At 39.8% G+C, this 27,455-nt stretch overlaps 1 protein-coding gene across 1 annotated transcript in view; it reads left to right on the top strand.

Moving 5' to 3' along the window:
- Window positions 1–27,455, top strand: part of CNTNAP5 (contactin associated protein family member 5) — a 269,761-nt gene that overhangs the window by 73,927 nt on the left and 168,379 nt on the right. Inside the window, exon 3 of the mRNA XM_063400823.1 lies at window positions 1,393–1,586. Within this exon, the coding sequence (XP_063256893.1) occupies window positions 1,393–1,586 (194 nt within the window). The remainder of the gene's footprint in view (window positions 1–1,392; window positions 1,587–27,455) is intronic.

Below are 27,455 nucleotides of genomic sequence, written 5' to 3'. Positions count from 1 at the left end.
CAAACTCTTTTTCCTGGAGAGTTCTTGTAGAGGAATGAAGGCTGAGTCATGCAGGGGAGCAGGAACAATACTCCATTCAGGTATAGAATAGATATGGTTCTGTTTTGGGAGTCCAGATAAATTCTATATTAATAAATTTTAAATAATGACAATTCTAACACCTATTCTTAGACAAAGTTGTGGGTTGGAAAATACAATGCCATCCAGGAAAAACAAGATGTTTGTAACAGTGCAGAGTTATTGAAATCGAGTTCATTTATAGAAGCCACATTTATTAATCTTTCAACTCCATTCACATCAATGAAGTTTTCATGGAGCAACTTGGAGAGAGATCAGTTCAATTTTATTCCCAATGTCATTGTGTTCGCTGTAGTCGTACTGGAATGCTTTTCCAAACTTTGTTAATAATGACAAAAACAAAAAAGTGTTGGGTTGCAGAAGCAGTGGCAGACTCCAAATTTGCTGTCTTGGCTACTTGGTTGATGACTGGTGTTCTTCATAGCTGCACTGGTTGCTCATTGGTGAGGCTGAATTGAACACTGGGTATATGCAGAGAATAAATGTGTGCAAGGAGAAACAAGTTAAAGGAAAACAAACATAGCCTGTAATTTTAGAGTGTAAAAGAAAGCGGGAGACCATAAAATAATGTATTCCAATCTAGAATGATTTGCTTTTTAGCCATAATCTCCCATTTACTGTAGTGAGCAAAGTGATAAAATGCAAGCAGTGGTTGCAGTTCAGTTTCATTGGCTTACCACAGATCTGTTTAATCTCTAAAGGAATTCAAGGGATAGTGCAAATCTTTACTTGTAAAAGACAAACATGAATTACAAGCTCATGTCAGAGACAGCCTACTTTCCAGTGTGAAGGCAGTCCTTTTAGTTGTTCAATCAAATGGTTTCTAGCTTTACAACAAATTATCTGAAATGCATTCACAAGCTGTAATTAAACCATTCTTTCAAATACTTAACAGGACTCAAATAAAAATAACTAACATTTTGCATTGCTTTCAGAACATAGCAAAAAGAAAAATATCAAAGCAAACTGCAAGTTACAAGTCCACATTCCCAGAATTGCAAGGAGGGAATAGATATGATTTTTCTTTTATTTTGTGATTGAGCATGTGCCAACCCCATTGATGTTTGTACAGCTGAAAAAGAATAAATTTCCTTAAAATGTCTTAGGAATTCTTCATGAGCTTTATGTTAATGAAGATAACCTGATGGAAGCACACATCATGTAGTGTATTTCTTAATAGTAAAATATGAAAAAAACAGCTGCATGCTCAAGTAGAGTCCTCCGCGATGAGCTGAAATAATTAAATGGTTCTTTATCAAGCATCATTTTTTGTGATGTCATTGTCACCTAAATTCTCCTCCTCCAATCTTTCAGGAGCTGGTGGCTGGTCCCCGCTGGAGTCCAACGAGCAGCAGTGGCTGCAGGTTGATCTGGGGGACAGGGTGGAGGTGGTGGCAGTGGCCACGCAGGGCCGCTACGGCAGCTCGGACTGGGTGACCGCCTACGCGCTGATGTCCAGCGACACCGGCCGCAACTGGAGGCAGTACAGACAGGACGACGCCGTCTGGGTAGGTCTGAGCTGGCACTGCCTTCGGGCCCAGAGCTCTCTGCTTCAGGCTCACTGGGGCCTTTGGAGGAGCAGCTCCAGTTGCGCATCCGCGGAGTGCTGCAGCGGTGAGAGAGCAGACCTGAGCCACTCCAAGGGGTGTTTTGATCTAAATGGGTTGTGTCACCACCTGTCTGTGTAATACACGTTTAGGCCCTCAGGAGTACATTGTTTTTCAGACTAGGAGGATGATCAGGGCACTTAAAATGACCTGTGTGCCTTTGTGCCTGGTTGGCTCTGATTCAGGCGCACCAGGGTAAATGGGGCTAATCACCTCAGTGCTCTCTCCAGGAAAGATGAAAATTAATTCTATGCCTTATACGTGTTTGGCCAGAACAAGAGAGATCATGCTGAGGAAGATGGGTGGTAAATTGCTCCTCAGCTGGAGAAGGCTGGAGCTGCAGCATGGGTTGTGGGATGATTTAGGAGACACACTAAAAGCGATCAAGGCTTTTTCTAATACTTTAATGCAGACTTGACCATTGCTGTGTCACAAGTTCAGTGTGTGGCTGTGCTGTTGATAGGAGTGCATGGGGCAGCAGTGGCACCACAGATGGACAGAAAAGTTTACAAGCCTTCCTTTTGTACAGAAAATGTCAATTGTTGGTGAATGAGTAAAAAATGGTAGGATTCGTAGTTCTGTGGATCAATAGCCCTAGTAACATGAAAATATGTGGTGTTAAAAGAAAAGGATTCTTCACCAAAATAAAGGGGAATTTGTTAAAGGTAACCAAGTAGACTTTGGTTAATACTTTGTTTAAATGCTGTGTCACAAAAGCAGATTTTGCTTCCAGAACATAAAGTGTGAGTGATGGGAGCTGGGCTACAGGAGGAAGAGGAGAGGAGGGCTGCTTAATTTTTTCCCCGAGTGTGTGGCGGCAGTGGAGATGCGTGTACAGGGAGGTGAACTTCTGTATGGCTAAAATCCATTGTATCATCACTTTGCTTTATCGTGGTTTGATTCAGGGAAAGCTAATGAAATCCTTCTTCCCTTAGAAAAGCAATTCTGGTCCTGAGATGGTCATAAAGTTGTCAAGTGCTTCACCTGTCTCTTAGAAGGTTATGTTAGGCTGTCTTTGCTCTGATACTTATATATATATATATAAATAGATGTATATTTATATATATATGTATATATATTTAAAAGCAGTAGAATTTCATTTTGGACTGAATATAGTGATCATTTAATCTGTCTTGTGACTTCCACCCCTGGGAATCTGAAATCCATACTGAAATAGTTTTACAGATTTGCTTCTTTGCCTGAAAATATTATGTGGCTTGTTAAAATTTTATGTTGGGACAAAATAATTTTTTATTACATGTCAAACTTTTAAGACTTTTTCTTTCTGGAAACACTTGAACTTTTATTTTCTTTTGTAAATTTTTCTTTTTAAAGGGAAACTTGAAAAGACAACACACAGAATTTGCCACAGCAAATTTTAATGCCCTAAGGTACCAATTTATGTGTTTCTTGTTTGGCACCTAGTATTGCACATGAGAATAAGAACAATTCATTTAACAGTGAATTAGGATTTACTAGCAACTTGGACTCTCATGTTTTACTAGAGTAATCAGGCCTGAAGTTAATTCAGGGCAGATCCTGACACAAGTTCCATGGCCTCAGCAGACCTGGATGCTTTCTGGAGAGATAATTTTTGTACATGTTTGTAATGAAAACTACCATAGACTACAGAGGATAATTCCTATATAATTGAGGAAAAATGAAATAGACCTGGGGTGTGGAAAAGGAAACAGGATTTGGATAATTTTCTCCTCACCTGAGTTTCTATGAGTCACACTGACCAAGTGAGCCAGTAATGTAATTCCAGTCCAGAAAAACCATTTGCTTCCTGTTCCCAGAGGGCTTGAAGGGTTTGTTAGGATGCCTCACCAAACTTTCCTGATGGAAATATCTAATAATGTAAATCCAAAGTGGGCTCATTTGACATTTCATGAGATACTTTAGTCCACCTAAACTGGCAAACTCATTAACACTTAGGAGCTTGTATGTCTACCCATGGAATTAATGAAGATCGAAAATTCCTTCTGTACAATTTTTATTCTAACTAAAGAAAAAGTTGATTTTTTTTACCTAACACTTTTTGGATTTGCTTCACTGAGTTAAATTAGATCTAGAGAGCCATTCAGAGTACAAAGAGGAAAGCCAAAGAGGCTTTCAGAAGCATGTGTAGAATTATAATTTCAAATTATGCACTATTCCCGTTTTATTGGCAGTTATCCTTTCCTTGGGGTTTTTTCTGACTGAGAAGCAACATAGAAGTGTGCTGTCCAGCTGAATGTTAAAGGTTTTTCAGACCCTTGGATGAAATGAGGACAAGCATAACACGGTGCTTGTCCTAAACATCTGGCTCTTGAATAGCTGTAAGGGAAATTCTGCATTACACACCCCTAGGGAAGACCCCTTGTCCTTGACTTAAGGTAGTGGCCTGTTTCACAGGGCTGGGAAAGCAGCCCCAGGGTAGCCTGCACTGTCACAATCTGTGGCAGTGCACACTGTACCAATCTGTCACAAGTGTGGTAGTTCCAGACTTGGGATTCTGTATCTGAGCTGGCTTTGGTTCAGTGATGTTTTTTCCTCAGCAGGAATGAAAACATCCCTCAGTTACTGGGCCTGTTTCCAGCATAAACCTGAACCAGATGCCCATACCAATTACACTGGTATGAAGAAAATAAACGGTTAAACACAACATTATCCCTTTTTATTTTTTTTATTTGGGATGGGTGGTTTGCTCTGTCAAAGAAGGATTTAAGGCAGTAGTTGCCTCTATCAAGGTGAGGTGGCAAGTTACCAATCCTTAATTTCTGCTCAACCCGAGTCAGATTTGATGTGCATTATCTCCCAGTCCATGTGCACGACTCAGAGAGAGTGTCATGGTGTATTTGGTGGTACTGCAGGGTCTCTTGGAGGAGCATGCACTGGCCCAGCCTTTCCCCACTGCATGTCACGGGGACATCGACCACCTTTGGTGGGAACAGCAGGAAGGCAACAGGGCCTTCAGTAGTCCCCCAGTAAATCCATCCAGATGAAACTTTCCCTGATGACCCCATGAGTGTCTGATGGTCCCTGTGGCAAGTGTCTGGTGCTCTGAGGAGTTGTTTCCAGCCCTGTGGGTGTTAAGTTTTGTCCACCCATATGGCAGAGATGTTCTGCAGTGCATTGGAGACCTGGGCACATAAATTCTTTATTGGGCTGCCAATAAGACAGACGTTTGCACAGCAGCATATATGACATATCACCAGTTAAAATCCCTTTCTCTTTATAGAGATTATGAGGCTTATTATCCTTCTCTTCCAGCTTGCATACAGCTCCCATCAACTTCCCTGTTAATGAGGACTGCATAGACAGATCGCGGGGAGAATCCGAAAACCTTTTAAGTTTTCACTCAGCCTGTGTTTATGATGTTAGTAAATTCTGCAGCTGGAGTTGAAGACAAGACAGATTAGCCATTTAAAACCAATTTTCCAACCCCATTTGTATTTAAATAATCTTGTTACAAAAGGACTCTGTGGTTCAGAGAAAACTAGACATAATTATATTTTCAATATGGATAAATCAGCTATGTGTGGACACACTAGCTATTGATTGGGAGACATAAAACATAAATCTTATTGCTTGTAACAAGTAAATGATTTTTCAGTGTTTTTAAGTGTTGAATAATTCAAAATTTGCTTTACCTGCATACGCATCACAGCTTGAGTCAGTCCAAATTGTGTATTTTACTGGGAAAAAAAGTGTGGGTTGTGATACAATGCTATTTCATTTTAGATAGCATTTTTTTTGCTATCTGTATTGAAAAATACTTTAAAAAGCTGAAAAACACAATTATGCAGGAAGGCACAAAGGAAGGGATGAAACAGGCATAGATGTATGCAACATATGGAGAAAAGAGATGTTCTTTATACAAAGTTCTGAAAGGAGAAGGGCAAGTTGTGGAATTGGAGATAAAGGAAGACTGTTCTGACCGTAGCAGAGAAGGCTTTTATATTAGAACAATGAATCTGTGCAGAAAGGCAATGAAGAGGGGAAATGGCATAGATAGCAAGGAGATAGTTCACACTCTGTGCAGCCCCATGCACACCCAGTGCACGTGTAGCAGGAGTTATCAGCTGTTATCAGCTGGCTTGTTTGGTCAATGCCCTGACAAATCTGCTGTCCTCTGCACGTGGAAGGCAGCAGATGGCTCTGGGTGGGAGAGGGGCTGTGAGCCCTAACCCCAAAGCTGCATCACGAGATCTGAGGGGCTGCTCCAGTGTTGGACCATGGCACCTTGGCCATGCAGGGAGTAAGGCAGAGCTCCCCTCCTGGGGCCGTGCCCCAGTGGGGTCGTACTTCTCGCAGGTGCAAGGATGCTGTGTGAGGGCTGAAGGGTTGGCAGGAGGCTGAGGATGCTGTAGGAATATCTAATTTCCAGGGGAGCAGGAGGAGTGTTTAACAGAGGTGATAAAGATCCCTTGCATTCCCTTTCATCGGGAAACTTCTTACTTGCACGTGTGAGCTTCTGCTGAACCAGAGGCTTTTCTAGAGGAGGGTCACTCTTAATTGGCTTATAAATCTACAGGGGTGCTGTAAACTTTCCCATTCCACCCCAGCTGGATAATGACTCTGGAACTGTTTTGGTGAGTTAATTATTGTGAACACAGTTAGAATATTAATCTTCTTGTCAGATTTATAATTGTGCTAATTTATTCTAAAGCATCTTTTAGCTCCTAATCCTAACACCCTCCAAGCAAGACCAAGGCAAAATTCCATCTAGTAATGAGAAGTCCCACATTGTTTGCTTGGGTTAGAGAATTGAGTTTCTGCTTGTCTTGTTATAATGCTTCCTGCTATACTAGCATTAAGATATGTTTAAACTCCTTTATGCACAGTAATTATTGCCAGTCAAATAGGTGTTAAGTGGTAAGTATCTGTGGATTATTTCCTTTTCCATCACTTTTGTTCTAAGAAAAGAAAAAGAAGAAACAAAAAGCCAATTGCTACTTTTAAGCAGGAATGCAGAAAACAATTCATTCTTGCTGCAGGGAAGCCAAGTTTTCCAGAAGTTTTCATTGCTATGTTATTACAGATTTTGAAGAGGCAACCATTATCCCTTTATTGTAATTAGGACTGTTCAGATTTAGGACTGCCTGATTCTGAGACGCTGTTTGGATGTTACTAATTTGCTTCTAATTCTGGTTTTGCTTGCTGAGCTGGCTGCAAACGTGGTCTCCCGAGTACATTCTCAGGAAATCTGTCCTTCTTGATATTGCCAGGGCAGTTCTTCTGTTGGGAGGATAATTCAAAGTGTCAGTATATCTGTTTTTGTTAAGTGCACTCTCTATGGATTTATGTCTGAATAAAATGGATATACTTAGATTTCAAAGAACTCTTTACTGTTGAAATAGGTGCCTTTACAAATTCTGAATAAATACGGGGACATTTCCTCTTAGATGGTGGAGTTTGGCCCGCAACTCTTTTATATCACTAGACCAAGTCTGATTTTTTTTTGTTTGCAAATTATGTTCCATCACATGTGAAGGCTGAAATAGGTGCCTTTACAAATTCTGAATAAATATGGAACAAATAGTTATGTAATTCATATGCCTGCAGAGCTCAGTGAGTTTCTTTGCAGTTATTTGGTACATTTTTGGAACAACTGAGTGACTCTAGCTCTCTGAAAAAACAATTCTTTTGTAGGGAACCAACTAGTGAGAGTACTCTTATTGTACTGTTATGTACTGTAAAATAAGACAAATTTCCTGCTGCTAAAAAGTGTGTCACTTCACTTCTACTGATTCACTATCAGATTAGATTAATCCAAGTAAATAAACTGGTTTGAGTTGTAGTGTTCAGGTCTTCAGTAGCTGTTACAAGATTGTACTGATTTTGCTCTGAGCCCTTTCTAAATGTTGGATTAATCCTGTAGTGAGAAGCTCATGAAGAGAGGAATAGAAACCTATTGCTTGTGGCTAGTGAAAATGGTACATGAGAAAGAGAGGCCAGCAATGAACAAACCACTGCAAGCACCTCCAGGACTGGCAGAGGGGTGTGATCTTATGTAGACACCAGGTTTAGTGATGAGACATACTTGTAAACTGATTGGAAAGAGGAGACAGGACAGAAGTGGAGATGAGGGGAGAGAGAGACAGATGGAGAGGTAGAAAGTCGTAGTCAGTGACCAGAGCATTAGTGTCTAAGATAGAAATAAAGAACAGTTTCATTACATCTTCGGTCAGCATCAGCAGAAACCGAGGGTCTTTAATTTCTGCTCATCCTCTTCTTTTCTCCTTGGATAAAATATTTGTATTCCACTTTGGGTTAATGTACCCAGTGTTTCCTGCTGTTAGACACCTACCAGCTGCAGAGAGGCCCCTACAAACTATTTCTGAGGTACTTTCTTGAAAAAGTGTTGTCATCACAGAAACTTTTTTCAGCTCGAAGATTGGATCTTTGCATAGTGGCAATGCAGAAATGGGGAGATGGAAAAACAGGTGCAGATGATTCATGGGGAGGACTCTGATTTATTAAAAATAAAACACTGATTTTTTTAGGCTGTTTGTCAAAGGTCTCATGTTCTGCAAATGTCTGTGGTTGTGTGGATATTCTGCTGCATTGCACCTTTATGGTCTGATTGGGAGCCTCTTGCTGTCCCTGGGGCTCTTTCCCCTCAGGGATCCCCAAACTGTAAGGATAATGAAATGTTCTTCCTTGAACGAACACAGGTTCCAAAGCCTTTTTTTGCTTTTTCTTCTTAACTGATGTGTAAGCTAGGGTGACCTTGTTGTATATTTAAAAAAAAAAAAAAAAAAAAAAAGTGACACAATTAGAATTGTCTGATAAGTCATATTTTCTCGCTTTTATGTAAACTCAGAAATTCTATAGTGGCATCGTCTTTACATTGTTGGAAATATGATCTTTGCAGAATTCCTTCCTCCCAAACTCTTAGTCATTTAATACAGATTTATTTATTTAGGCTTAAGAGGGGGTTTTTACCTTGCATAAAGAACTTTAAAATTATTTGTTTTCATTGTCATTAGGAAATGAGTTTTATGAGATTTATTTTTTTTAACTGTCTATTCTTGTACAGGGATATTCCAAGTATGGAAACAGTGTTTGTCTAATGATTAATATAGAAAAACTAAAAATATTTAATATATTGTATTAGGTCTTTTCTCTAGTTATAAAAGAAAGAACAATTACTGAAAATAGTGATATTTTTAAAAAATATTCAATAATTATTCTTTTTATGAAGGACTTCTTTTAATATATTGCCTTTCCAGATGTGTAGTGCATATTTTACATTCTTTCAGTGACTTCCAAATTTTAGTGCATAAGAACTTTCAAAACACTTATATAATCATTAATCTTGAAGATTATTATACCAATTGTACTTTTGATTCTCAAAGCTGTTTCTCAGGGAATAGGGAAAGAGAAGTTCTTAGAAGATCCCTTGAGGTGCAGATCAGTAAAAACAAAATTTATCTGTGGAATAAATAAACCTGTCCATGTTCCTTTGAAATTTAACTTCACTGATTTTTTTTTTTTTTTTTTTATGTGTGTCTGACACTTTTGGGGAGCTGCTTACACCTGCTCTACAAGAGTTAGTTAACCTTTGTGGGCTTGGTAATCAAACATGAAAATAAACTGTTAGCAAACCAAAGCAGAGAGTAAGTCCTGACACAGCAGTACTTGAAGAACTTTACCCTTCAGGGAATAAATATTCTTATACTGAGTTGAGGGTACAAATGCAGTTCTGGAAACATGATGAAAGGTTCCATATATAGACACCCTTACAGCTTGAAGGAGAGATGAGATTTGACTCAAATAAAAACTAGTCAACTGTAGTCCTTGGAGAAACTAAATGTGAAACACACTGTTATTTTAAATATGCAGACTCCCATATGAGAGGTAAGAATGGACAAATCTTCTCTTGACAGGATTCTAGCTGTCTTGAGTCGAGGTGTGTTAGACTTTATGAAGGATTTGAATGGAAAGACTTTGCCTTGGAGTGTTTCAAGTTTAGGTTCAGCTTGCAAAAATAATTGTTTCATTTACAATAACTTCCATTTGGAAATTAGACTTACCATTTCAAAATCCATGGGATGGTTGCCTCAGGAGAGTCTTTGTCTTGATAGAAAGTCAAGAAAGCATCCAAACTTGCCCCAGTTAATTTAGGAAAGCTGATACAAAAGAACTTTACACCTTTTGCTTGGGAACTGTTTTAAAGACTAATGCCATTCTGGCAATGACGAGCAATTGTATTCACTCTCCTTGCACAAATCCCCATGGATCTGAGAGGTGCAGGTCCTTCTGGCATTGGCATGATAGCCAATTTTGGCTGATGCTTTCAAATCTTTTTTCAGGGTGCTTTGAGGGAAAACTGAGATTCTTCAGATTGCAGGGCAGGAGTTTACTTCTAGTATCAAAAGAAAACTGCAGTCTGTGTTCTGGATCCAGATTTTGTATTTCTGTTGTACAGTTTGCTGACACAGGGGGACTTTCTGAACATGTGGAGTGTGTTTTACGTCCTCTGTGCCGGACCAGAACCTCTGTTTTCCTCTGGGCTCATGCTGCACTATAGAGCTGGTCCACAGTTACTCATCTCTCCTTGCTGAGTCCTTCAGCCCAAGAGTGTTTGTATGCCAGTCAGAGTATGTGTGTGCCTGGTGGAAAAATCTTAATGTTAGCAGTATACATTAATGGTAATAGCAAATTCCATATGCTCAGCAGATGCTTTCTCATTTAGGCTTCAGTTAAAAAAAGTTAAATATGATAAGGAAAGGAAAAATACTGGAAACTGTCTCCTGAAAAGCCTTCTGTGATCTGTTACTGAGTAAATTAATAGAGATAGATTTTAGTCAGGAGAGCAGATACTAAGAATCATCCTCTTGAAGGATACCCTACAAATACTGCCTTCTTGCATCACACAGTACTTCAGGGAAAAGACTTTGTCTCCAAGGAGGAGGGCACACATCAGCATTGTTCCCATAAAGCAATCTCTGGAAAAAAACTATTCTTTAGAGATTTAGGAAAGATTTCCACATCGTGGCATCCACATTGTTTTGCAATGGAATCATTGTTCAAGCATCTGTCACTTTGTTCATTATGTGTCTTTACAATGGGTAGTTTTCCTTGCTTTTAATTTGTGTTCCAGATGTATGTATTCAGGCTTTTATGCACATCCAATATATGATCCTTCATAAGCACTCTAATATCTGTACACTTTCTAATTTATGCTTATTTCATGTTACAAATTCACAAGCACACTACCAAACCCATGAATGATTTATGATGAAGAAGGTTTGAGATTATTGCACTGAAAAGTGCAGCCTTTTTTTGGTTTTGTTTCCTCTGAAAGGGAGATCAAAACTCTTGGTTTTAGTGTTGAGAACAGTTTTGTAATGTCTAAAGCAGAGCTAGATCCCAGAATCAGAACCCAAGTTTCTTATTACATCAGTGCAGACAGCTGAAGTGTGCAGCTGACTTTTGTAGAGAGCACTTAGTATTAACAAATTACACCAAACAAACCATAACAAAGTTCAATCAGCCAAAGCCAGGGCTATCCCTATGGAAGGAGTTCAAAAAATTCAAGTAGTTGTGATTTGTGTAGCAGTCGTGTAGTTCACGATTGACACATTTACAGGTAGCAACTCCTTGTTGTCAGCAAATCTCAAGTTTAGGTACTACAGCAAGGAGAAAACATTCTGGTGTGCTCTGCTGCCCTACTATCTGCAGGACCTGTGGGACTCATGAGAATATGCACAAAGAAAGGGAAGGTCACCCTTTAAGAAACTGACTCTGAAATCTGATGGCCATGGAGGTCGTGTCTAGTAGCTTCTGGATGTGTTGGCTGAATTTCCTCATAGGAGGAGGGGAGCTTTGAGAACTGCAGAAATGAGAAAGGCATTTTCATGCCTTCTCCATTAATGCTGTTTCCTGTATTTTTTCTTCTTTTCTTCCCTCATTTTAGCTTTTCTCTTAACTACTCTTCTGTCCCACTAGACTGGGCCACAATAGACTATTCTTGTTTTGGTTGTTTCTCCAGCTAGAGTATATATTATAGTGAAGAGGATAGCAGAGATTAACCTAGATAGCCTTTATTTATTAAATTCAGAGGTATGTTTAATTTCTCAGTGGAAATTACTAAGGGGAAAAGGATCTAATGACAGTTATAGAGATTCTAGAAGTTCTTAATACCTCCTTTTTAGTTGGACACTTCCTGTTACCTTTACTTAAAGTAAATAGTAACTGACTTTGAACAGTGCTTTCTAAAATCTGTGAGGTTATTCAGGTACAAGTAACTACTCATCTGAATGAAGATTTTAGCCCATGATCTGGCAAACATATGGGCACTTAACTCCTGCATTTACATTTACAGAATGAGCCATGAAGCACAGTAATTTAGAAATGAGGAAATCTGAAATGTTGTTACCACATAACTCTGTAATAAAACTTCCAGTGGTGCCAGGATTTCATCCCACACCTGTAATTAGGTGTTCAGCATAAGATATTAAAGAGTAGGGGCTTAGCAATTACATATTTGCTGAACTTGAAAGTTACTTACTTAGTTGCCTTGTTTGCTTGTGAAGCTTGTTTTTTCTCCCCTCTTTTTTTTTTCTTCCCTGGAAAACTGTTTCTGTGCCAATTTGTTCATTTTGAGGGGCTTTCTTCTTGCCTACATTTTGTGGATGGCCACAGTCATTAGAAGCAAGTGCATATCTGCAGTCTGATTTTTAAAACAAACTGCAGCAGCAGCACATTGCCATGAAATAAAGCCTTGATTTCACACTATCCTTCATCTAACTTTGCTTCTTCTTTTCCCTCTGCCAAGCTGGAGGTCAGCTTTTAGTGCTTAGCCTTAGTATTTGAGGGCTTGTAATGGTATCGATGTTTATGGACACTGGTTTATGTCCATGGGCATTATTTGGTTATAGCCCTGTAAAATATGTGTGCTATTCCAGCCTGAGAAATATGTGCATGTGGTTATGCATACATCACTATAAAGGTTAACAGAAATGGTGATCTGCAAGGAATATTCTTATGAGATTAAAGACTCACAGATATTTAGGGCAGGTTTGAAGAGTTATTGGCAAACATGCAGAGCAGTTGTGTGTATATGTGTAAAAATAAATTAAATTCATAGGACAGTGGAGAAGCAAATCTGAGACACAGAGGGAAGGCAGAGTTTCAGGTGGCATTCATCCAGCCATATCTGCAAGAATGCAATGATGATGATTTATAATTACTGTGACAAAAATAACGATGATTCTGCTGCCACGTTTTTACCATAGCCTTGGGAGTATAATTAATTATGCAATGATCAGTTGATTCTACATATTCACAAATTTAGCTATTTATCATAATTGGTTTAGTCCCTTGGAATTAGTCCAGACTTTTACTTCATACAGTTGGTTGTAAAAGGGAAGTGGAAGGAAGCAGATTTCCTTTAGCTGCATATACCAAATCAAAGTCTGATCTACACTAACAGAATCCTCATTATTGATTGCAGTACTTGTTTATTCTTCCAGGTTAAAAAAAAAAAGCAACAAATAAAAAAAAAACAACCAACCAAACCCCAACAATAATACCCTCACACAGAAGCCATCTGTGTCCCCTCTTTGGAGATGCTTTCAGTGGGTATCAAAAATTAACTGATTCAAACTGTGTCAAAACACACCTTTTCTGCATTTTATCTGCTGGATGTTCAGTGGTCAAATTAGATTGAATTTAGGAGGACTCAGGCTTTGTATTTCTTTTCATGCCCACCAAAGCCTTCAACTGGTTGTCTCCGTCCTAATATTGTCATTCAAGGAAAAAATCTAATTCCATGGCCTCCGAAGCCCTTGTTACTTATGAAACCATTTTATTCTTGACTGTGTTTTTGACAGCACTGTAGCCAGAAAATGTTTTGTCCCAAGCCCTCTACCCTCCCCCCCAAAAAAAAACCCCAAACCTACCAAGACTAAAAATGCCATTGATTTTGAGGTGAAAAGAAAAAGGCATGCTAAAGAGTAACTGAAGGATGTCCATGTACACAGCCAAATTCCTGGATATTGCCACAGAATTCCACGTTAAGCTGAACATCAATTTTGATGCTGTCTGTCTGTAAGATTACAAAGTAACTAGAATTCTCTTGGTGCCTTCTAGGGGCCTTTTGCATTCAGGCACGAAACCTCATACAGCATCAAATAGTCCCAGAGGGTTTATTTGTCTGGGCAGCAGCAGGCAGAGTGATAAACAAAATGTCACAGATGAAGGAGCAGTGCAGGCAGTCCTACATGTCTAGTAGCCATAGACAGTGAGCTGTGGCATGTCTGTTATCAATTTCTCTTAAATCAGGCAATTAGATGTCGTTCTGTATCACATGCTAATCACTACCTTCCTGGCCTAATTATACCTGCTAGCTTTCAAGCACGTGGTATATAAATGGGTTCACTGTGATTCAGATTTGGCAAATAGACTGAACTTTTTCCATGTTCTTAATAGCTGGTTACAAGCAGAAATTGCAGCATTTATATTGCCCAAATCACTGTTTCTTCATCTCTGTGCAGCAATGTACTTCTTGCTACCTTGGGTCATTCTTCTAGGTCTTGGTATGCCTTGGCCACCCCTCAGGGGCGAAAGCACAGCTGATCAACACCAAATGCCTCCTTTCCTGAGGTATTCCCATGATGAGATTAGTGGTTGTGGCCCAGAGGCGCATTCAGGTTCCCTGTGGTTTTCTGATCTTCTGGCCCAGTGAGCCAGGATGAAATGACTCTTCTCTTGGTGGCAAACAATGAGAGAAGTGATGGCTTCATGGTGAGCCTTCCTTCAGATGAGATGCAGAGCTGAACCTGAGTCCTTCACTCCAAAATCAGCACAGGTGCTTCATTCCCAAGGTGTCTGTTTCTTGTTCTTGTATTCTTTTCCATCCATTTCCATTTGTAATGACATCAAGAGCACTGCTGGCATCAGTGTTTAGTAGGTCCACTTTCAGAAGGTGCAACATTAGCAGAAGCAGCAGCAGCAAAATATCTGACTGAGAAACAGGGCTGCAGGAAACTGGGAAAACTTTGTGTCAAACGGTTAGAGTCCAGTCTCTTGGGTCAACCAGATGTTTGTTTTCCTGAGAGGTTTAGGATCCCAGCTTTAAATTTCAAAGGCTTGAATCTGCTCAAATCCTTTTGTGGGTTTTTAGATGAATCTAGTTTTATGGTTACATAAATTTTTGGGCAGTGGTAGAAGGGACTCTGTTCCACTGCAAAAGAACTGAAATAAAATGGCAGTAGACTTAGGCAGATCAATATCACTCTTCTGTGCAATTTTTAAAAACCAAAGTTGCAGCAGAAAAGCCAGTTATTGCAATGCTACTTAATTCATTTAGCAATAGAGTTCATTGATTGATATTGTCATAAATAACAAGCCACTTCATCTGTGCCCCCTCACTGCCCTATCATATTACACGTACAGGCTAAGATGAAAAAACAGCTGCAGCCCTTCTGAGCCTCAGGCTAACAAGCCTTATTGATTGCACTTGTCGTGAGTAATCTAAAGTTAAAAGATAGCAGCCCATAGGATTTGTATCTAAGCATCACAGGCTAGGTTTGAACCCACACCATTTTCTAGGTGGGTAGTGCCTGTGGAAGCTGTGCTGATTTCTAGGCAGCTGACATGTTTTACTGGAAACAAGTGCAAGCAGAAGAGTCATGTTCTGAGCAGTGATTGGCAAAATCAATCCTAATTAGGCTGCAGATATTCATGGCGACTTCTAGGCCTGAGCCTTTTCTTGATCCCCTTTAATTAGGTATTCAGATCAAAATGACACCCTGAGCTATTACCCTGCTTGTTAAGCCCTCTCAGTCACTTGTTGTGTGCGCAAACGCATCCACCTCTCGCTAAATGGCTCCTCTGTCAGCCTCTGCATGAGGGAGCTGCAGCTGTGTCCTTCAGCATCCTGGATTCCAGGGCTCACTGCAGAACTTCGGAGTAACTTTGTGCAAGTTGACTTTGCACTCAAGCTTGGACTGTCACTTGTTCTTTTCCTCTGTGGGGTGTCAGAGGTACTGTCTTTATTCATGTTAAATCAGAGCGTTTTAGAACTATAAGGGAACAAAATGTTTCTTTTGTTTCTTTGTTGGTTCTTATGTCACATGTGAGATGTCACTCCTTGCCTTGGACTTTACTGAAAATGGAAGAGAAGAGCTTGTTAGGTGTGGGACCTTAGTGGCTTGAATTTCCTAATTAGCAGGGCTGACAGTCAGGGGCAAGAGAGGAGCAAAGGCTGCTTAATCAGTGTGCATTTGGGGGCTAACTCAGTATTGTAGACATGACCTTTTCATAAAAATCTGCTGCAGACACAGATTTCTTGGGCCGCTGTGGCATGTCGAGGTGTGAGATGGTCAGTGACACTGGGCAAAACACTGAGCTAGCAAAAAATTTGCTCAACTTGCATATGGGTGAAATAGCAGGTAGAGCAGGAAGGTAATAATAAATCTATTGAAACCATATTTATAAAATATTGATTCTTTTTTTGAGAGGGATGAGCAGAATACTTTGAGGCAAGGTGCTGTACTCCTGCGGTTGCTCATTCAGTGAAAAGCTAAACTATGTATGACAAAGAAAGCTAGAAAATTTGCAAGTGTTAAAATAGGTGATATTGTGGGGCACAGTGAAGGTTATGCCAATGAAGGTGTTTGCTTTACATGGAGATCAGCAGATTTAAGTGTTTATTTAGATCAATGAGTCATCTTCCCTGCTTACAGAACTGGTAGAGTTCCTTCTATAGAATCCCTCCCTCTTTCTTTTTAGCTTTCTTTTCTATTTTTTTTCTACAGTGTAGTTTTTCTGCTTATATTACTTAGTCCTTGCTGGATGTAATTTCCTTGCATACTATTTGTTTTAGTGTTTTTATTAACTTTTATAGCACAGGTTTTGTAGCCACTTAGCTACTAAATATTTATGTAATGCATACAAAAAATATAGTTCACTGCTTACTCTAAGAAGTAGCAAAGGGAATACCTTGGTACTGTACCTGTAAGAACACCATGAACTCAAGATTTCAGGAATAAAAGCCAGGGGAAAAAAAAAATCTTGGTTTCATCAACCTTAGTTCTCTAAAAGTCTTTGTATACTAATGTTGCTAGAGAACATTATCATATAGCTAGAGAGGATTTTTTTAAATTTTCCTTTGACTTCAGGATACAACTGAAAGTTCTGGTCCACTGCTGTTTTCAAAATGAAAGCTGTAAGTAGGGCTTTTATTTGTGTCTGTTATGTGTGGACTTGGACTTCATTCTGTGATCCCAAGGGTCATTTCCAGGGTTCATTAGTCCTTGTGTGCTGCAATTTTCTGGTAATATTGGAGGCAGTTCTGGACCTGCTACCCAGTGGGCAAAACTTTAAAGGCCTCTTTGGAAATACATACTGAATAATGCTATTCGTGTTCTAATACGGAATTTGCTTTTCTTCAGCTTGGGGTTTAGTTGTCCCAATATGAGTTAGGACACCTGGTGACTTTGTCACCAGTGCTGTCTGATCTTTTCAGCTGTTGTCATCATGGAAACCATTTTTGCTGGAGTGAGACATCCCCTTTAGGAAGGTACTGTTTGTACAAGTGTTCTTGCTGAGCAACCTGTGCAGTGCAGGGATCTCAGTGAGCTGCGGCAGTGGGAGCTGCAGGTCGAGCTTTAGGGGCAGGAGCCAACGACCCCCAGGCTTTCCTGCCCTGGAGTGTGAAGGCATAAAAGCCCAGAGGTTCCTTTGTTCAGAGACTGTCCTCACAGACAGCAGCTCAAGCTGTTTTGTTATTTAGTAATCGCATGAGGATGCAATTATTTCAGGAGCTGTTAGGGAGCGCTGGTCTGACTGCGAGTGTTGGGTGTGCAGTTGTGAGTGCACCCAGCCCCAGCTCGGGTGGGGAGGCTGGGGCTGCCAGAGAGCCTCCTGGGCAGATGGAAGGGAAGGTCAATCCCTAACATCCTGGCCAAAGGGGTAGGGCTTGCAGGAAGGAGGGAGTTGTACCCTGGACAGTGCAGTGTTGGCTGGTAAGGTTACCTGGCCCCAAAGGATCCTATTGTGTGCATGGACGCAGATAAAATCTTTAGAAGTTTGTTGTATCTTGGTATTAAGTTTATTATATTTAATTCTTGGAACTGAGAAAAGAGGTTTATTTAACTTTTTTAATAGATAATATAGTTATTTAATGAGATTTTAAGGCTTTATGTCTTTCTTTTTAAATTGAAAATTAAGGGGAGAAGAAAAGGATTTGTTGGGCTGAGAAAATATTAGGGCTATCCTGTTGAGAGGATCTGAAGTTATGAGCTGCCACTTAAATTCATTACTGTATTGATGAATATGCTTTATCAATTTTCAACATGTAGTCCTGAAGTGCTATTAATAAATTATGAATCCAGAATTACAAATAATTCTTTATTACTGACTTTAGAAATGAACATGGCAAGATTTACCAGTAGTTTTTTTTGAGCCTTTTTTTTTTTTTTTTTTTTTTTTTTTTTTTTTTTTTTTTTGTTAAATTGCTTTTTTCTATTCTTTTTGGCCAAAATCATGACCTTCAACTTTCCTTCATCACTGCTGGCTAATCACCAAGTTTCAAATTAATATTCTTCTGTGTAAGTGATCACTGCAGCATGACTTCATGAAGTTTGCTTGGATTTTAGCCTGGATTCATGTAAGTCTAGATTTATAAAGTATTCTTGCCAGGTGCCCAAGAGGAACGTTTTCTCTTCCTGAGGCTATCAGACACTCTCAAAATTAATAATCACATTAGCTGTAATTTTTTTTTCTTAGTTTTCATAATCCAGGTGGCCTGGAAGCCACTTAAGAGATAGGTAATGATGCTCACGATCAGGGCTGGATCTGACCTTTTAATATCCATGACAAAACAGAGGGTAAATAAATCCCTTCAGAAAGAACTTGACATTAATTCCACCTTATCTGCCCAAACCTGTCAAAGGTTACTACTCATCTGGGCTATTAAAATGCTAGTGTTTGCAGACTTGGAGAAAATTGCTGTCTCTTGGCAGAACAAGAGCCAGCAAGCCAGAAAAACAGTCAGAAAGTACAGGTTTTTTCACTCTGCATTAGAAACTTGTTTTTAAGGTCTTTCCTACCAGCTTTCTCCAGATAACATTTATGAAAATCATGTTTTGCAGTGATAACTTGTTGGTGCACCAAATCTTTATTCAAGATAATTAGCTACTCTATCTTTGATGTGCACTTTACAACGTATCATTATTTTTTTCAAAAGTATTGTGTTGCATTTCAGGAATACTGACTTTCCCTCCAATTATTTGCAGTAACACGGATTCATTTGTTTTAAACTGATGTGTAAGAGTTAGTACTGTAAAGCTCAGTGCACTGTTACTGTCACTACCCAGTAACAAAGGCACAGGAGCCAAACTTGGAGAAACTGGAGCACAAAAAGAAAAAATACTTATGTGGAGACTTACAGAAAGCTGAAGTCAAATACAGAAACACAATTCACTGTTCATTTGTGGGATAATTTACTCTTGAGTACCACTCCATGTCTAATCACAGTTTGGCTGGATGGATGCACAAAGCCTAATTCTCTTTTCTCTTGGCTTTTTGTTAAGGGAATGGAGAGAAATTGTTCTTGAAAAGAGGTTAGGCCTTCATGGTGAAAGACACTGATGCATTTGATTCTTTGTTAAGAGAGATGTTGACTAAGAGATTTCCCAGGGATTTTCAGGCACCCTAAATGCAGGACTTTAGAGAGTCGGTAAAGCACATTTACCCGTGCACTCTGACCTCCTAAATATCAGCATAAGCCACACCATCTTCCTCTCTGACACCTTTCATGGCGTGCTTGTTGCCACTGGAAATCTGGATGCATTGGCCTGGAGGGGCACAGGCACTTCAAAAAAGAGTGGGCAGGACTGGAGGGCCAGGGCAGCGGGGCTGCCTCCGAGGCTCATTCTGCAGTCCAGGCAGAACATTTGTATTTGCATTTTCAGACTGCACAGGGATTTCTGTAAAAAGGGTCTATTAGCAGTCATGACTGGTAACTTCAAAGATGCCCTTTCCACATTGCAGGCTGATGTGTGTGTGGCAAACTATAAAGTCATGCATAACATTTACGATGGTGAAATACACCCCTGGCATGCTACAAGGTTTTGATTTGCTCCAGGAACCAGCTCTTGTCTCACATCAGCATTTTATGTAAATAGAATGATTTTGTTTTTTCCCACAGACAGTAAAAATAAGAATGTAGTTAATGTCCTTGACAAAATATATTAGAAAAGAATTCCACAAATGTATTTTTTTTCCCTGAGGGGAGCAGTTACAGATGGCAGAACAAAAAGGTGTTACAAGAAGATTGTCCCATGAACGCTGGGTTTTCTTCCTCTTGCTACTTTAAGTTAGTGCTACACAAGAAGAACTGTAATGCTGACCTCATATTCCAGAGCTACATGTGTAATTCAAGGACGTAAAAGTGCTGAGCTGAAATCAGTGATATCATTTGGTATCATTCTAAGCACAGCCTGGTGTGTGCCTCCTTTATGATTTCCCTTCTGGTAGTAGCTACTCCAGAGAAATGTGCAACTTTGGTGTTTTCTCTCTCCCACAAAAGTCTGCACTCAGCAGATACTTTCTCTTTTACCATTACGAAGCAACTGAAGGTTTGCATTGCTTGGGATATGAACATAAAATTTCCATCCATATTTCATCAACCTGGAAGAATGTCCTTGACCAGGACTGCAGTGTCTTCTTCAGAGCAGGTGTAGACTGGCATTTTCTTGATGGAAGGGGCTGTGAGAATGTCTCTGGTGTTGTCACCACACTTCATGAAGCAGTTCTGGGGTTTGATTATTATGATACAGCTTCTCTGTTTTCAGCTGCTGTTCTCTCTTTAGCTGTAACTCTGGTTAAAAAGGAAAGTTTATGCCATTTGGAAAAAGGGGCAGGCAATTCAGGAGGATTACAAGAATGTTGTGAGGTCATGGATGGGAGGAAATTAGAGGGGCCACATCCCAAATCCCTGGACTGTACTGTTAATTTTGTTATTCACAGTAGGGAACGCTCAGCTGTACATATCAAACTCACAAATCTATTAATAATTGCATTCATCTACACAACTGTATACAAATACAAATAGCAGTGCTGCAAAGCAAAGCAGGAAGTTAGGAAATAGTAGAACTATTTCCTGGGCAACATTACTCTGGTTCAGTATTTGCATTTTTATCTAAGACTTCAGGGGCCTTTTTTATTTGCTTTTTCTCCCCCTGCATGGGGATGCCTAGAAGGGAAAAAATGGCTACAATTTTACTAACTCTCATATTAAGTGTGAGATAATTATAATAAGGGGCTCTTGCACAACTCCTGTAATAACCTTTATCTTTATTGCATAGATGGAAGGAAAGGTCAAGATCTGTTCAACTAGTATCTTTGTGTAGCAGACTTAGTGTTAGCTCCGTGCTTTATATACATAATATGTCCTCAGAGACTGCAAGGAAAGCAAACAGACCTCATCAATTTCTCTAATGATTCCTCTGAAAGATACTTCTTTTTTTTTTTTTCTTTTTTTTTTATCTTGGTTTGTATTTTTAGCTCGCTTTAACAACACCTCTATTACCAGGCTGTCAGAGACCTCGTACATAGAATTTATGTTGGCTTTCATAAAGAAAAATTAGATGCTATCTCAAGGACAGTCTCTACTTTTAATGTCATTAAAGCTAAATGAGTTATTGTTGATATTCACTGAGGAACAGCAAATAGAATTAGATGGAGAAAAATCTTAGTGATAAGATGATGTGCTGGCTGTAACTGTCCACTGCAGAGAAGAGGTTATTTATATGCATTGCTCTCTTTAATGTATAAGTAACCTGTACTCTATACTGTGTGGTTGGTTCTATTAATCCTAGGGGAGGGATGGAGGCAATGGGGTGTGGATATTAGTTATAATACTCTGTATTTCTCGAGTAGCACTGAGTGTGGGGCTAGGCATTCAGCCCCAGGCATCTGCAGCACCCCCAGATGCTGCAGAGGAAAAGGCACCTGGTCTGGGCCTGTTGGCTGCTGGAGAAAAGCAGAGCTCATTCAAGGGTGGAAGATTTAAGTGTGTTGCTGAAAGGTGGTGTTCATCAGCACAACACTGATACCTCTGTTTTGAGGTCTGTGTCTCACAGGATGGGTCAGGCTGGGTGGGACCACAGCGCTCGTCTGGTCCAACGTCCCTGCTCAGGCAGGGCTCTGGATTGTGCCCAGGAAGCTCCTGAGTACATCAGTGAGAGAAATCCACACGCTCTCTGGGCAGCTGTTCCAGTGCTTGGTCACTGCACAACAGAGGAATTCTTCCTCATTTTCAGGTGGAACTTTGTCTGCATCAGCTTCTGCCCAGGAAGTTCCACCTGATGGTTTCTTAGGGTACAGCTGGTTATGACTGTGCTATTCAAGTTTAGTATGAAAAGCTTCCTTCTCTCTGTTAGGGTAAAGAAACAAAGGTTGGCCAGTGGTACTTCACACACTGGAAGATTCCTGCATCTGCATACTTTGCACTTAACGCTACAATGTTTACTTTAAACTTTAAAGAGAAATTTGCTTTGTAGAAAAGTCAGGAAAGAAGCAAATCAGAGTTGAACATTTCCCTATTCTTACCCAGCTTACCCATGCTCATAGGGAAAAGCAGAGAACTCTGTAGATAACAGAGAATTTTGTAAAAGGCTGTTTTCTTTGGTAATCCCGCCTAACTATAGATCTGTGGTACAGAGGTCATCAGCTTTGCTTCTTGTGCAACTGAGAGCTCTTTAGCTGTTAGCTCCAAAGCTGCAGTGCAATGGATATGGAGATCCCAGAGCATATTCTATGGGCTCAAAGTGTCTGTGGGAAAAAAATGAGGTATTGAATTCCCTGGTAGGAAAGAAAGTGCTACATATTTCATGTAGCACTGTGGTATAAAGACTAAGAAATTCTTTTAAGAAAGATCAAAAGCAGATGCATTTATATGTAATATCTTAATGCATAACTGTTTTGTTGGGGTATTGCAGAGAGGTATTGCTGATGAAAAAGAAATGTTAGAAGAACATTATTAAGCTGTGAAGTTAGAAAACTGAAGGATAGAAAATGTCATTGCAAACTTAATTAGACCCCCTAAGGTGTGTGCAGTGGGAAGGGCTTTAATTACCTGATCACAAACTATTTTTTGCACAGCATCATCCATTCCTTTCAGCATGGAAACCGGATAGTCTTTAATTAATGAGCAACTGTTCAATATTTTGTTTTCTCCTCAATATGCCATCTTAAGTTTTACTCACTGTGTGCTCTTCAAACCCAACTCCAGACCCATAATTATTAATTTCTTGATGGGAAATTCTAGTGAAGTGTACTTCATAAGAAAATTTATTTTGCAAATATTTGTTATTTTCATACCATCCAAAAGACATGATGGGTTATTATGATTTTTTAGAAAGTTAATTGTGTCAGAAGGAAAAATCATAAGTTAATTGGAATCTTAAAGCAAATAAAACCTTTTCATGAGTTTATGTGCATTTGAAGAAAAATTTCAGGTTACTTAAACTGCATATACAACTGGGTGAAAAAAATCAGATCCCAGCATTTTAAATAGTTTTTTATCTTCCCCCTCAGCCCTCCCCCCCAGAATATGTTGAAAACAAGAATTTGACCTGTTAAAAGACAAAAACAAGTGAGAGCAAGAACAAGCCTGGTGCCAGGGAGAGCTGCTGCTTCCCTTGCTGTGTCACGAAGGCTCTGAGCAGCTCTCGTTGCTTCGGTAGAAAGCCACATTTAAAACTGGTGCTGTGAATCAGGAACACCAACCCTGGTGACAGTGAGAGGTAGCTTTTGGAATAAAACACCTCCTCTATCCCCAGGAATGGGTACTTGCTCTGCGTTTAGAAGTCACTGGATGGTGTTCAGGCGTGCTCCTGGCAGCTGGGGCCGGAGCCTTCTGCTGATGAGCAGAGCTGTGCTTGCTCCTTCTTCTTGCAATGTCCATCTGAGTGGTTTTCCTCATTCCACAAGGTGGCCTCTCCAAATTATTTGAGACAAAGTGGTGTAAGTAGTTGCCTGAGAGGCAGGAGTGACCCGTCACTGAGGCCACTCTCTCACTTCCAGATCAATCTCTTGATAAGAGGATTAGTGTTTTTAAGCAAGTGGAGAGAGGTACCAGCACTAAATGAAGTGAGCCAGAGCTTTCTCTCTTAAGGCATAGTTCAAAACAAACTTATAGTTTTCTATTTAAATGCCCACATTCCAGGTGTGCATAAGGGTCAACAAGGATTTGAGCCTAAAATTTCCAAATTGTGGTTGGAAGCCTTGAAATCAGTTATTCTGCCTTGCTGTCATAGACTAGAAACTATTCCTGTGAATCAGCATTTTTGATGAAATGTAAACAGTATTTTAAAACAGCTCTCTTCGTTGTCTTTCTAGTTTGTCTCCATAAAACTGGTATCCCCTAATTGGTAGTTCCATCTCTGAAGTGCAGGTGGGGTTAAAGTGTATTCTCACAGGCCTTATGAAGGAAACTCTTATTTTTTTTCTGGCTTCTTTTCCTCTTGCTTATTTACTGTGACAGCTCCCATGCTCCCCAAGTTATGCAAGGATGAGGATATTAGTGGGAAGACCTGTTTTACCAAGGAGCTGCATCTAGCACTGGAGATGTCCAGAAACATTCTCCACTGCTGGCTGAAGCCAGGGTCCTGCAGAAGCAATAAATGACCATATAAGAGAGAGGAGGGGAGGAGGTTACAGGACAGCCTGCAGAAGTCAGGAATGGAATGCTGATGCTGGAGTGCTGATGCTTCCCAGCTTTTTGATATCTGCTTGGCAACCTTAATATTTTTGACAAAGAATGGTGGATGAATGGGTGTGTATGTGTTACTGTGCAAGCATACTGGTACCTTAAAGAAACCAAGGAACAGTGGAATAAGCAAACCTGATTGTGTGATTTTATTGAGTCCTGCATGGCTCAGAACTAGGGTGAGAGGTCCATATTTGCTGCTATTAAATGTCTGCAACAGGCAGGAGCACCTAGTTTTTTCCTTGTTTGATCACGGTGAAAAGCCCTGAGAAACTAGATACAAGTTTTTTCAGAAAGACCACCAAAGCAAGGTGACAATTTTGAAATATGAAAGCCACAGTAAAACTGATACTGTTTCTCCTGGTCAGCTCTATGAACTTTGCAGTTTTGGGTTGCATAAACCATTTGAATAATGGGCAAGGTCTGAGAGGACAGATCCCAAGGGGAATGTAATCCTGGAGGTGCTCTTACCCTCCCTAGGATGCCCCCTTACAAACATAAACTCTGTTTGCTGGGGAAAGAAGAGTTGTGTCTGTGATGAAGAATTTAACATGCAAATTGTTATTAATTCTGCCTTCAATCAAAAGCGCACGGAGCAGCTACAAGGAAGAATAATAACAGAATGATTGCACTTAGATCCCCTAAAATGTGGCACTTCTTACGTCACTGATTTAAACTTCAAGCCAGGGAAGCAGCATATTTATCTTGTCAAAGAAGTAAAAGTTACTCCAGGTTTAAACAAGCATTATGTGCTTTGAAACCAGTGTATTTATTTTATTTAACCCTATGGAAAAATCGTCAAAGTCTCTCTTTTAAAATAAGTAAAGATTCTGTACCTTTTAGGTGATAGTCTGTACTCTTAGCTCGTTTGTTTAGTTCTTCTAACTGTTCATCCTGTTGATGTGACAGGACCCTGGGATCTGTCACTGTGTATTTATTTAATTTATAGGTGAGAGACTCGCCCTAAAATGGCCTCCATAAAAATATTGTGCAACATCCAAGAGGGTTCTTAAAGGCCTTCCTTCTGTCCATCCTTCCGTGCGTCCTTCCTTCCTCTCTTCTTTATCAAAATCCATTAATTTCCTTTCACAAGCTGCTTATATTCTAAAGGTTTAGTAGCTTCCCAACTCTTCTCTCCATTTTCATCATTCACTGTTTAGCCACTGCAGTTTCTGTATACCTTGAAAACCATTTGTAAATCGAATTATAGAACTTCTTTTCAGTTTTTAGCTCTTTTAAGTGATGTCAAGTTTCTTGACACCTGCAGTTAGTGGTAATAGCTTGGTGTACTCTGGATAATGGTTCTCTAGCAAGAGAGAAAGATATGTTTCTATACATGGCTATTACTTTATAGGATTTTTACAGAAGTGTAGAACAAGTTTTCAGCTAAGATCAGAGCTTTGTGCTGTCGTGCACCAGAAACATCCATCAGGTGAGATGATTTGTCCTGAAGAGAAGCTGTAAGTAGGTGAAAAAGACTGACAAGGTATTATTTACCCCTGTTTGACAGATGAGAAGTCAGGACCCAGGGACTGTCTGGATTAAGTGGCAAAGAAATAAATGGCTTTATGAGTCCTGGTGTCCTGTTATTGTTCAGTCCAGGAGTTGGATCCAGAGAATGTTAGAAATTTCTAACATTAACTGCATATGGTTTATGCAGTTAATTTCTGTTGGCATGGGAGTGGAATGTAGAACCAGGAGAAAAATGGGTGAGCAGTCAGTGTAGCATCTTGAGACAAGGCCGAGATATCCACATAAACAGAGAGCTCGGGAAATGCACTTCAGATATCACCACAGAGACTGTGCCACCATGAGAGCAGCCCAGGTATGTTAAATTGCAGACTGGTGAACTTGATTCCTTGTATTTAATCCTCTAAATAACTGTAGTGGCTAATTCTGAAATACTTCTGTCTGGTTGTATAATTTATCTTAACAGGCAAGTGCCAAAGTTAATATATGATTATAAAATGCTTTTTCTCAGTGTCACTGAAGATCATGATGGATTTCTTTTTCCTTAAGAAAAAAGACAAAGCAATGTTATTTGATAGCAGAGCAACATGATGCTTTTGTGAGAAAGAGGGTTTTTTTCAGTTCAGTCGACACTGGGGTGTTCATGGGCTTTTCCTCACTTCAGTGGCATCACAGGGACTTGAAATTGCCTGGGGATGGAGCAGCTAAAGGTGTCACTTTGTGGCATTCATTTGGAAGTACACTACACAGGAATGCTGAATTAGCCCTCCTGCTGTGCAGCCCAGGATTAGCTGGAGCTGAGTGATTGTAGTGTCAGAATGAGAAGTAGTTCAATGGCACAGAAGGAATATAATTTCTGTGGGTACCTCAGGATGTGTGCAGAACAGGCGGGGCTGTTAGTGGAGATCTCTTCTGAGAGGAAATATGATTTCCTGACCATCTCTAATAATGGCAAATCTAATTCATATTTTCATATTCATTGCTGAGTGTTGTGCAGACTTGGCAAGTTGTTAAGGACCAAATAGAGTAACTGTAAGATACATGAGCACTGAAGCACAAGAAATTGTCAAATCATAGATACCAGCGAGCAGGAAGTGTGTGGGATAGGTGGAATGAGCACACTGCTATCTTGGAAATTTTGGTGCTGTAGCCTGAAAGAGTTTTAGGTGCTGTTCAGTGTAAGGTGTCATATTACTGCAATAAATTAGATACATTTTCTGTACACTATTTCAAGGGAAATGGAGGGTAAAGGAGTTGCGGAAAAACTCATACTGTATGTCTGCATTTCTGCACATTGAAGAATTTAAGCTCTCCCATTTTAAAAATGTTTGCTGTCCATCCCCTCGATCTACTGAGTACCTTTTAATACAACTATTCACCACTAAAGGCAATTTCAGCAGTATTGCTTCTTTTCTAAAAATAGCAACAGCATCTTTGTTATCTGCAGTATGAATTGTTTTAGTAGGAAGCTACTTTGCTACAGTATCATTTCTTAAATTGCATATTACTTTAACAACCACTTCCACCCAAAACATAATGATTGTGACTGAAGAAATACCATTCTGAGTCACAAAGTGGAATGC

The sequence above is a fragment of the Prinia subflava genome, chromosome 6 (assembly GCF_021018805.1).
Source record: "Prinia subflava isolate CZ2003 ecotype Zambia chromosome 6, Cam_Psub_1.2, whole genome shotgun sequence".
NCBI lineage: Eukaryota > Metazoa > Chordata > Aves > Passeriformes > Cisticolidae > Prinia > Prinia subflava.
Note: the sequence above shows the minus strand (reverse complement) of the source record. Positions and strands in the feature narration are given on the sequence as shown.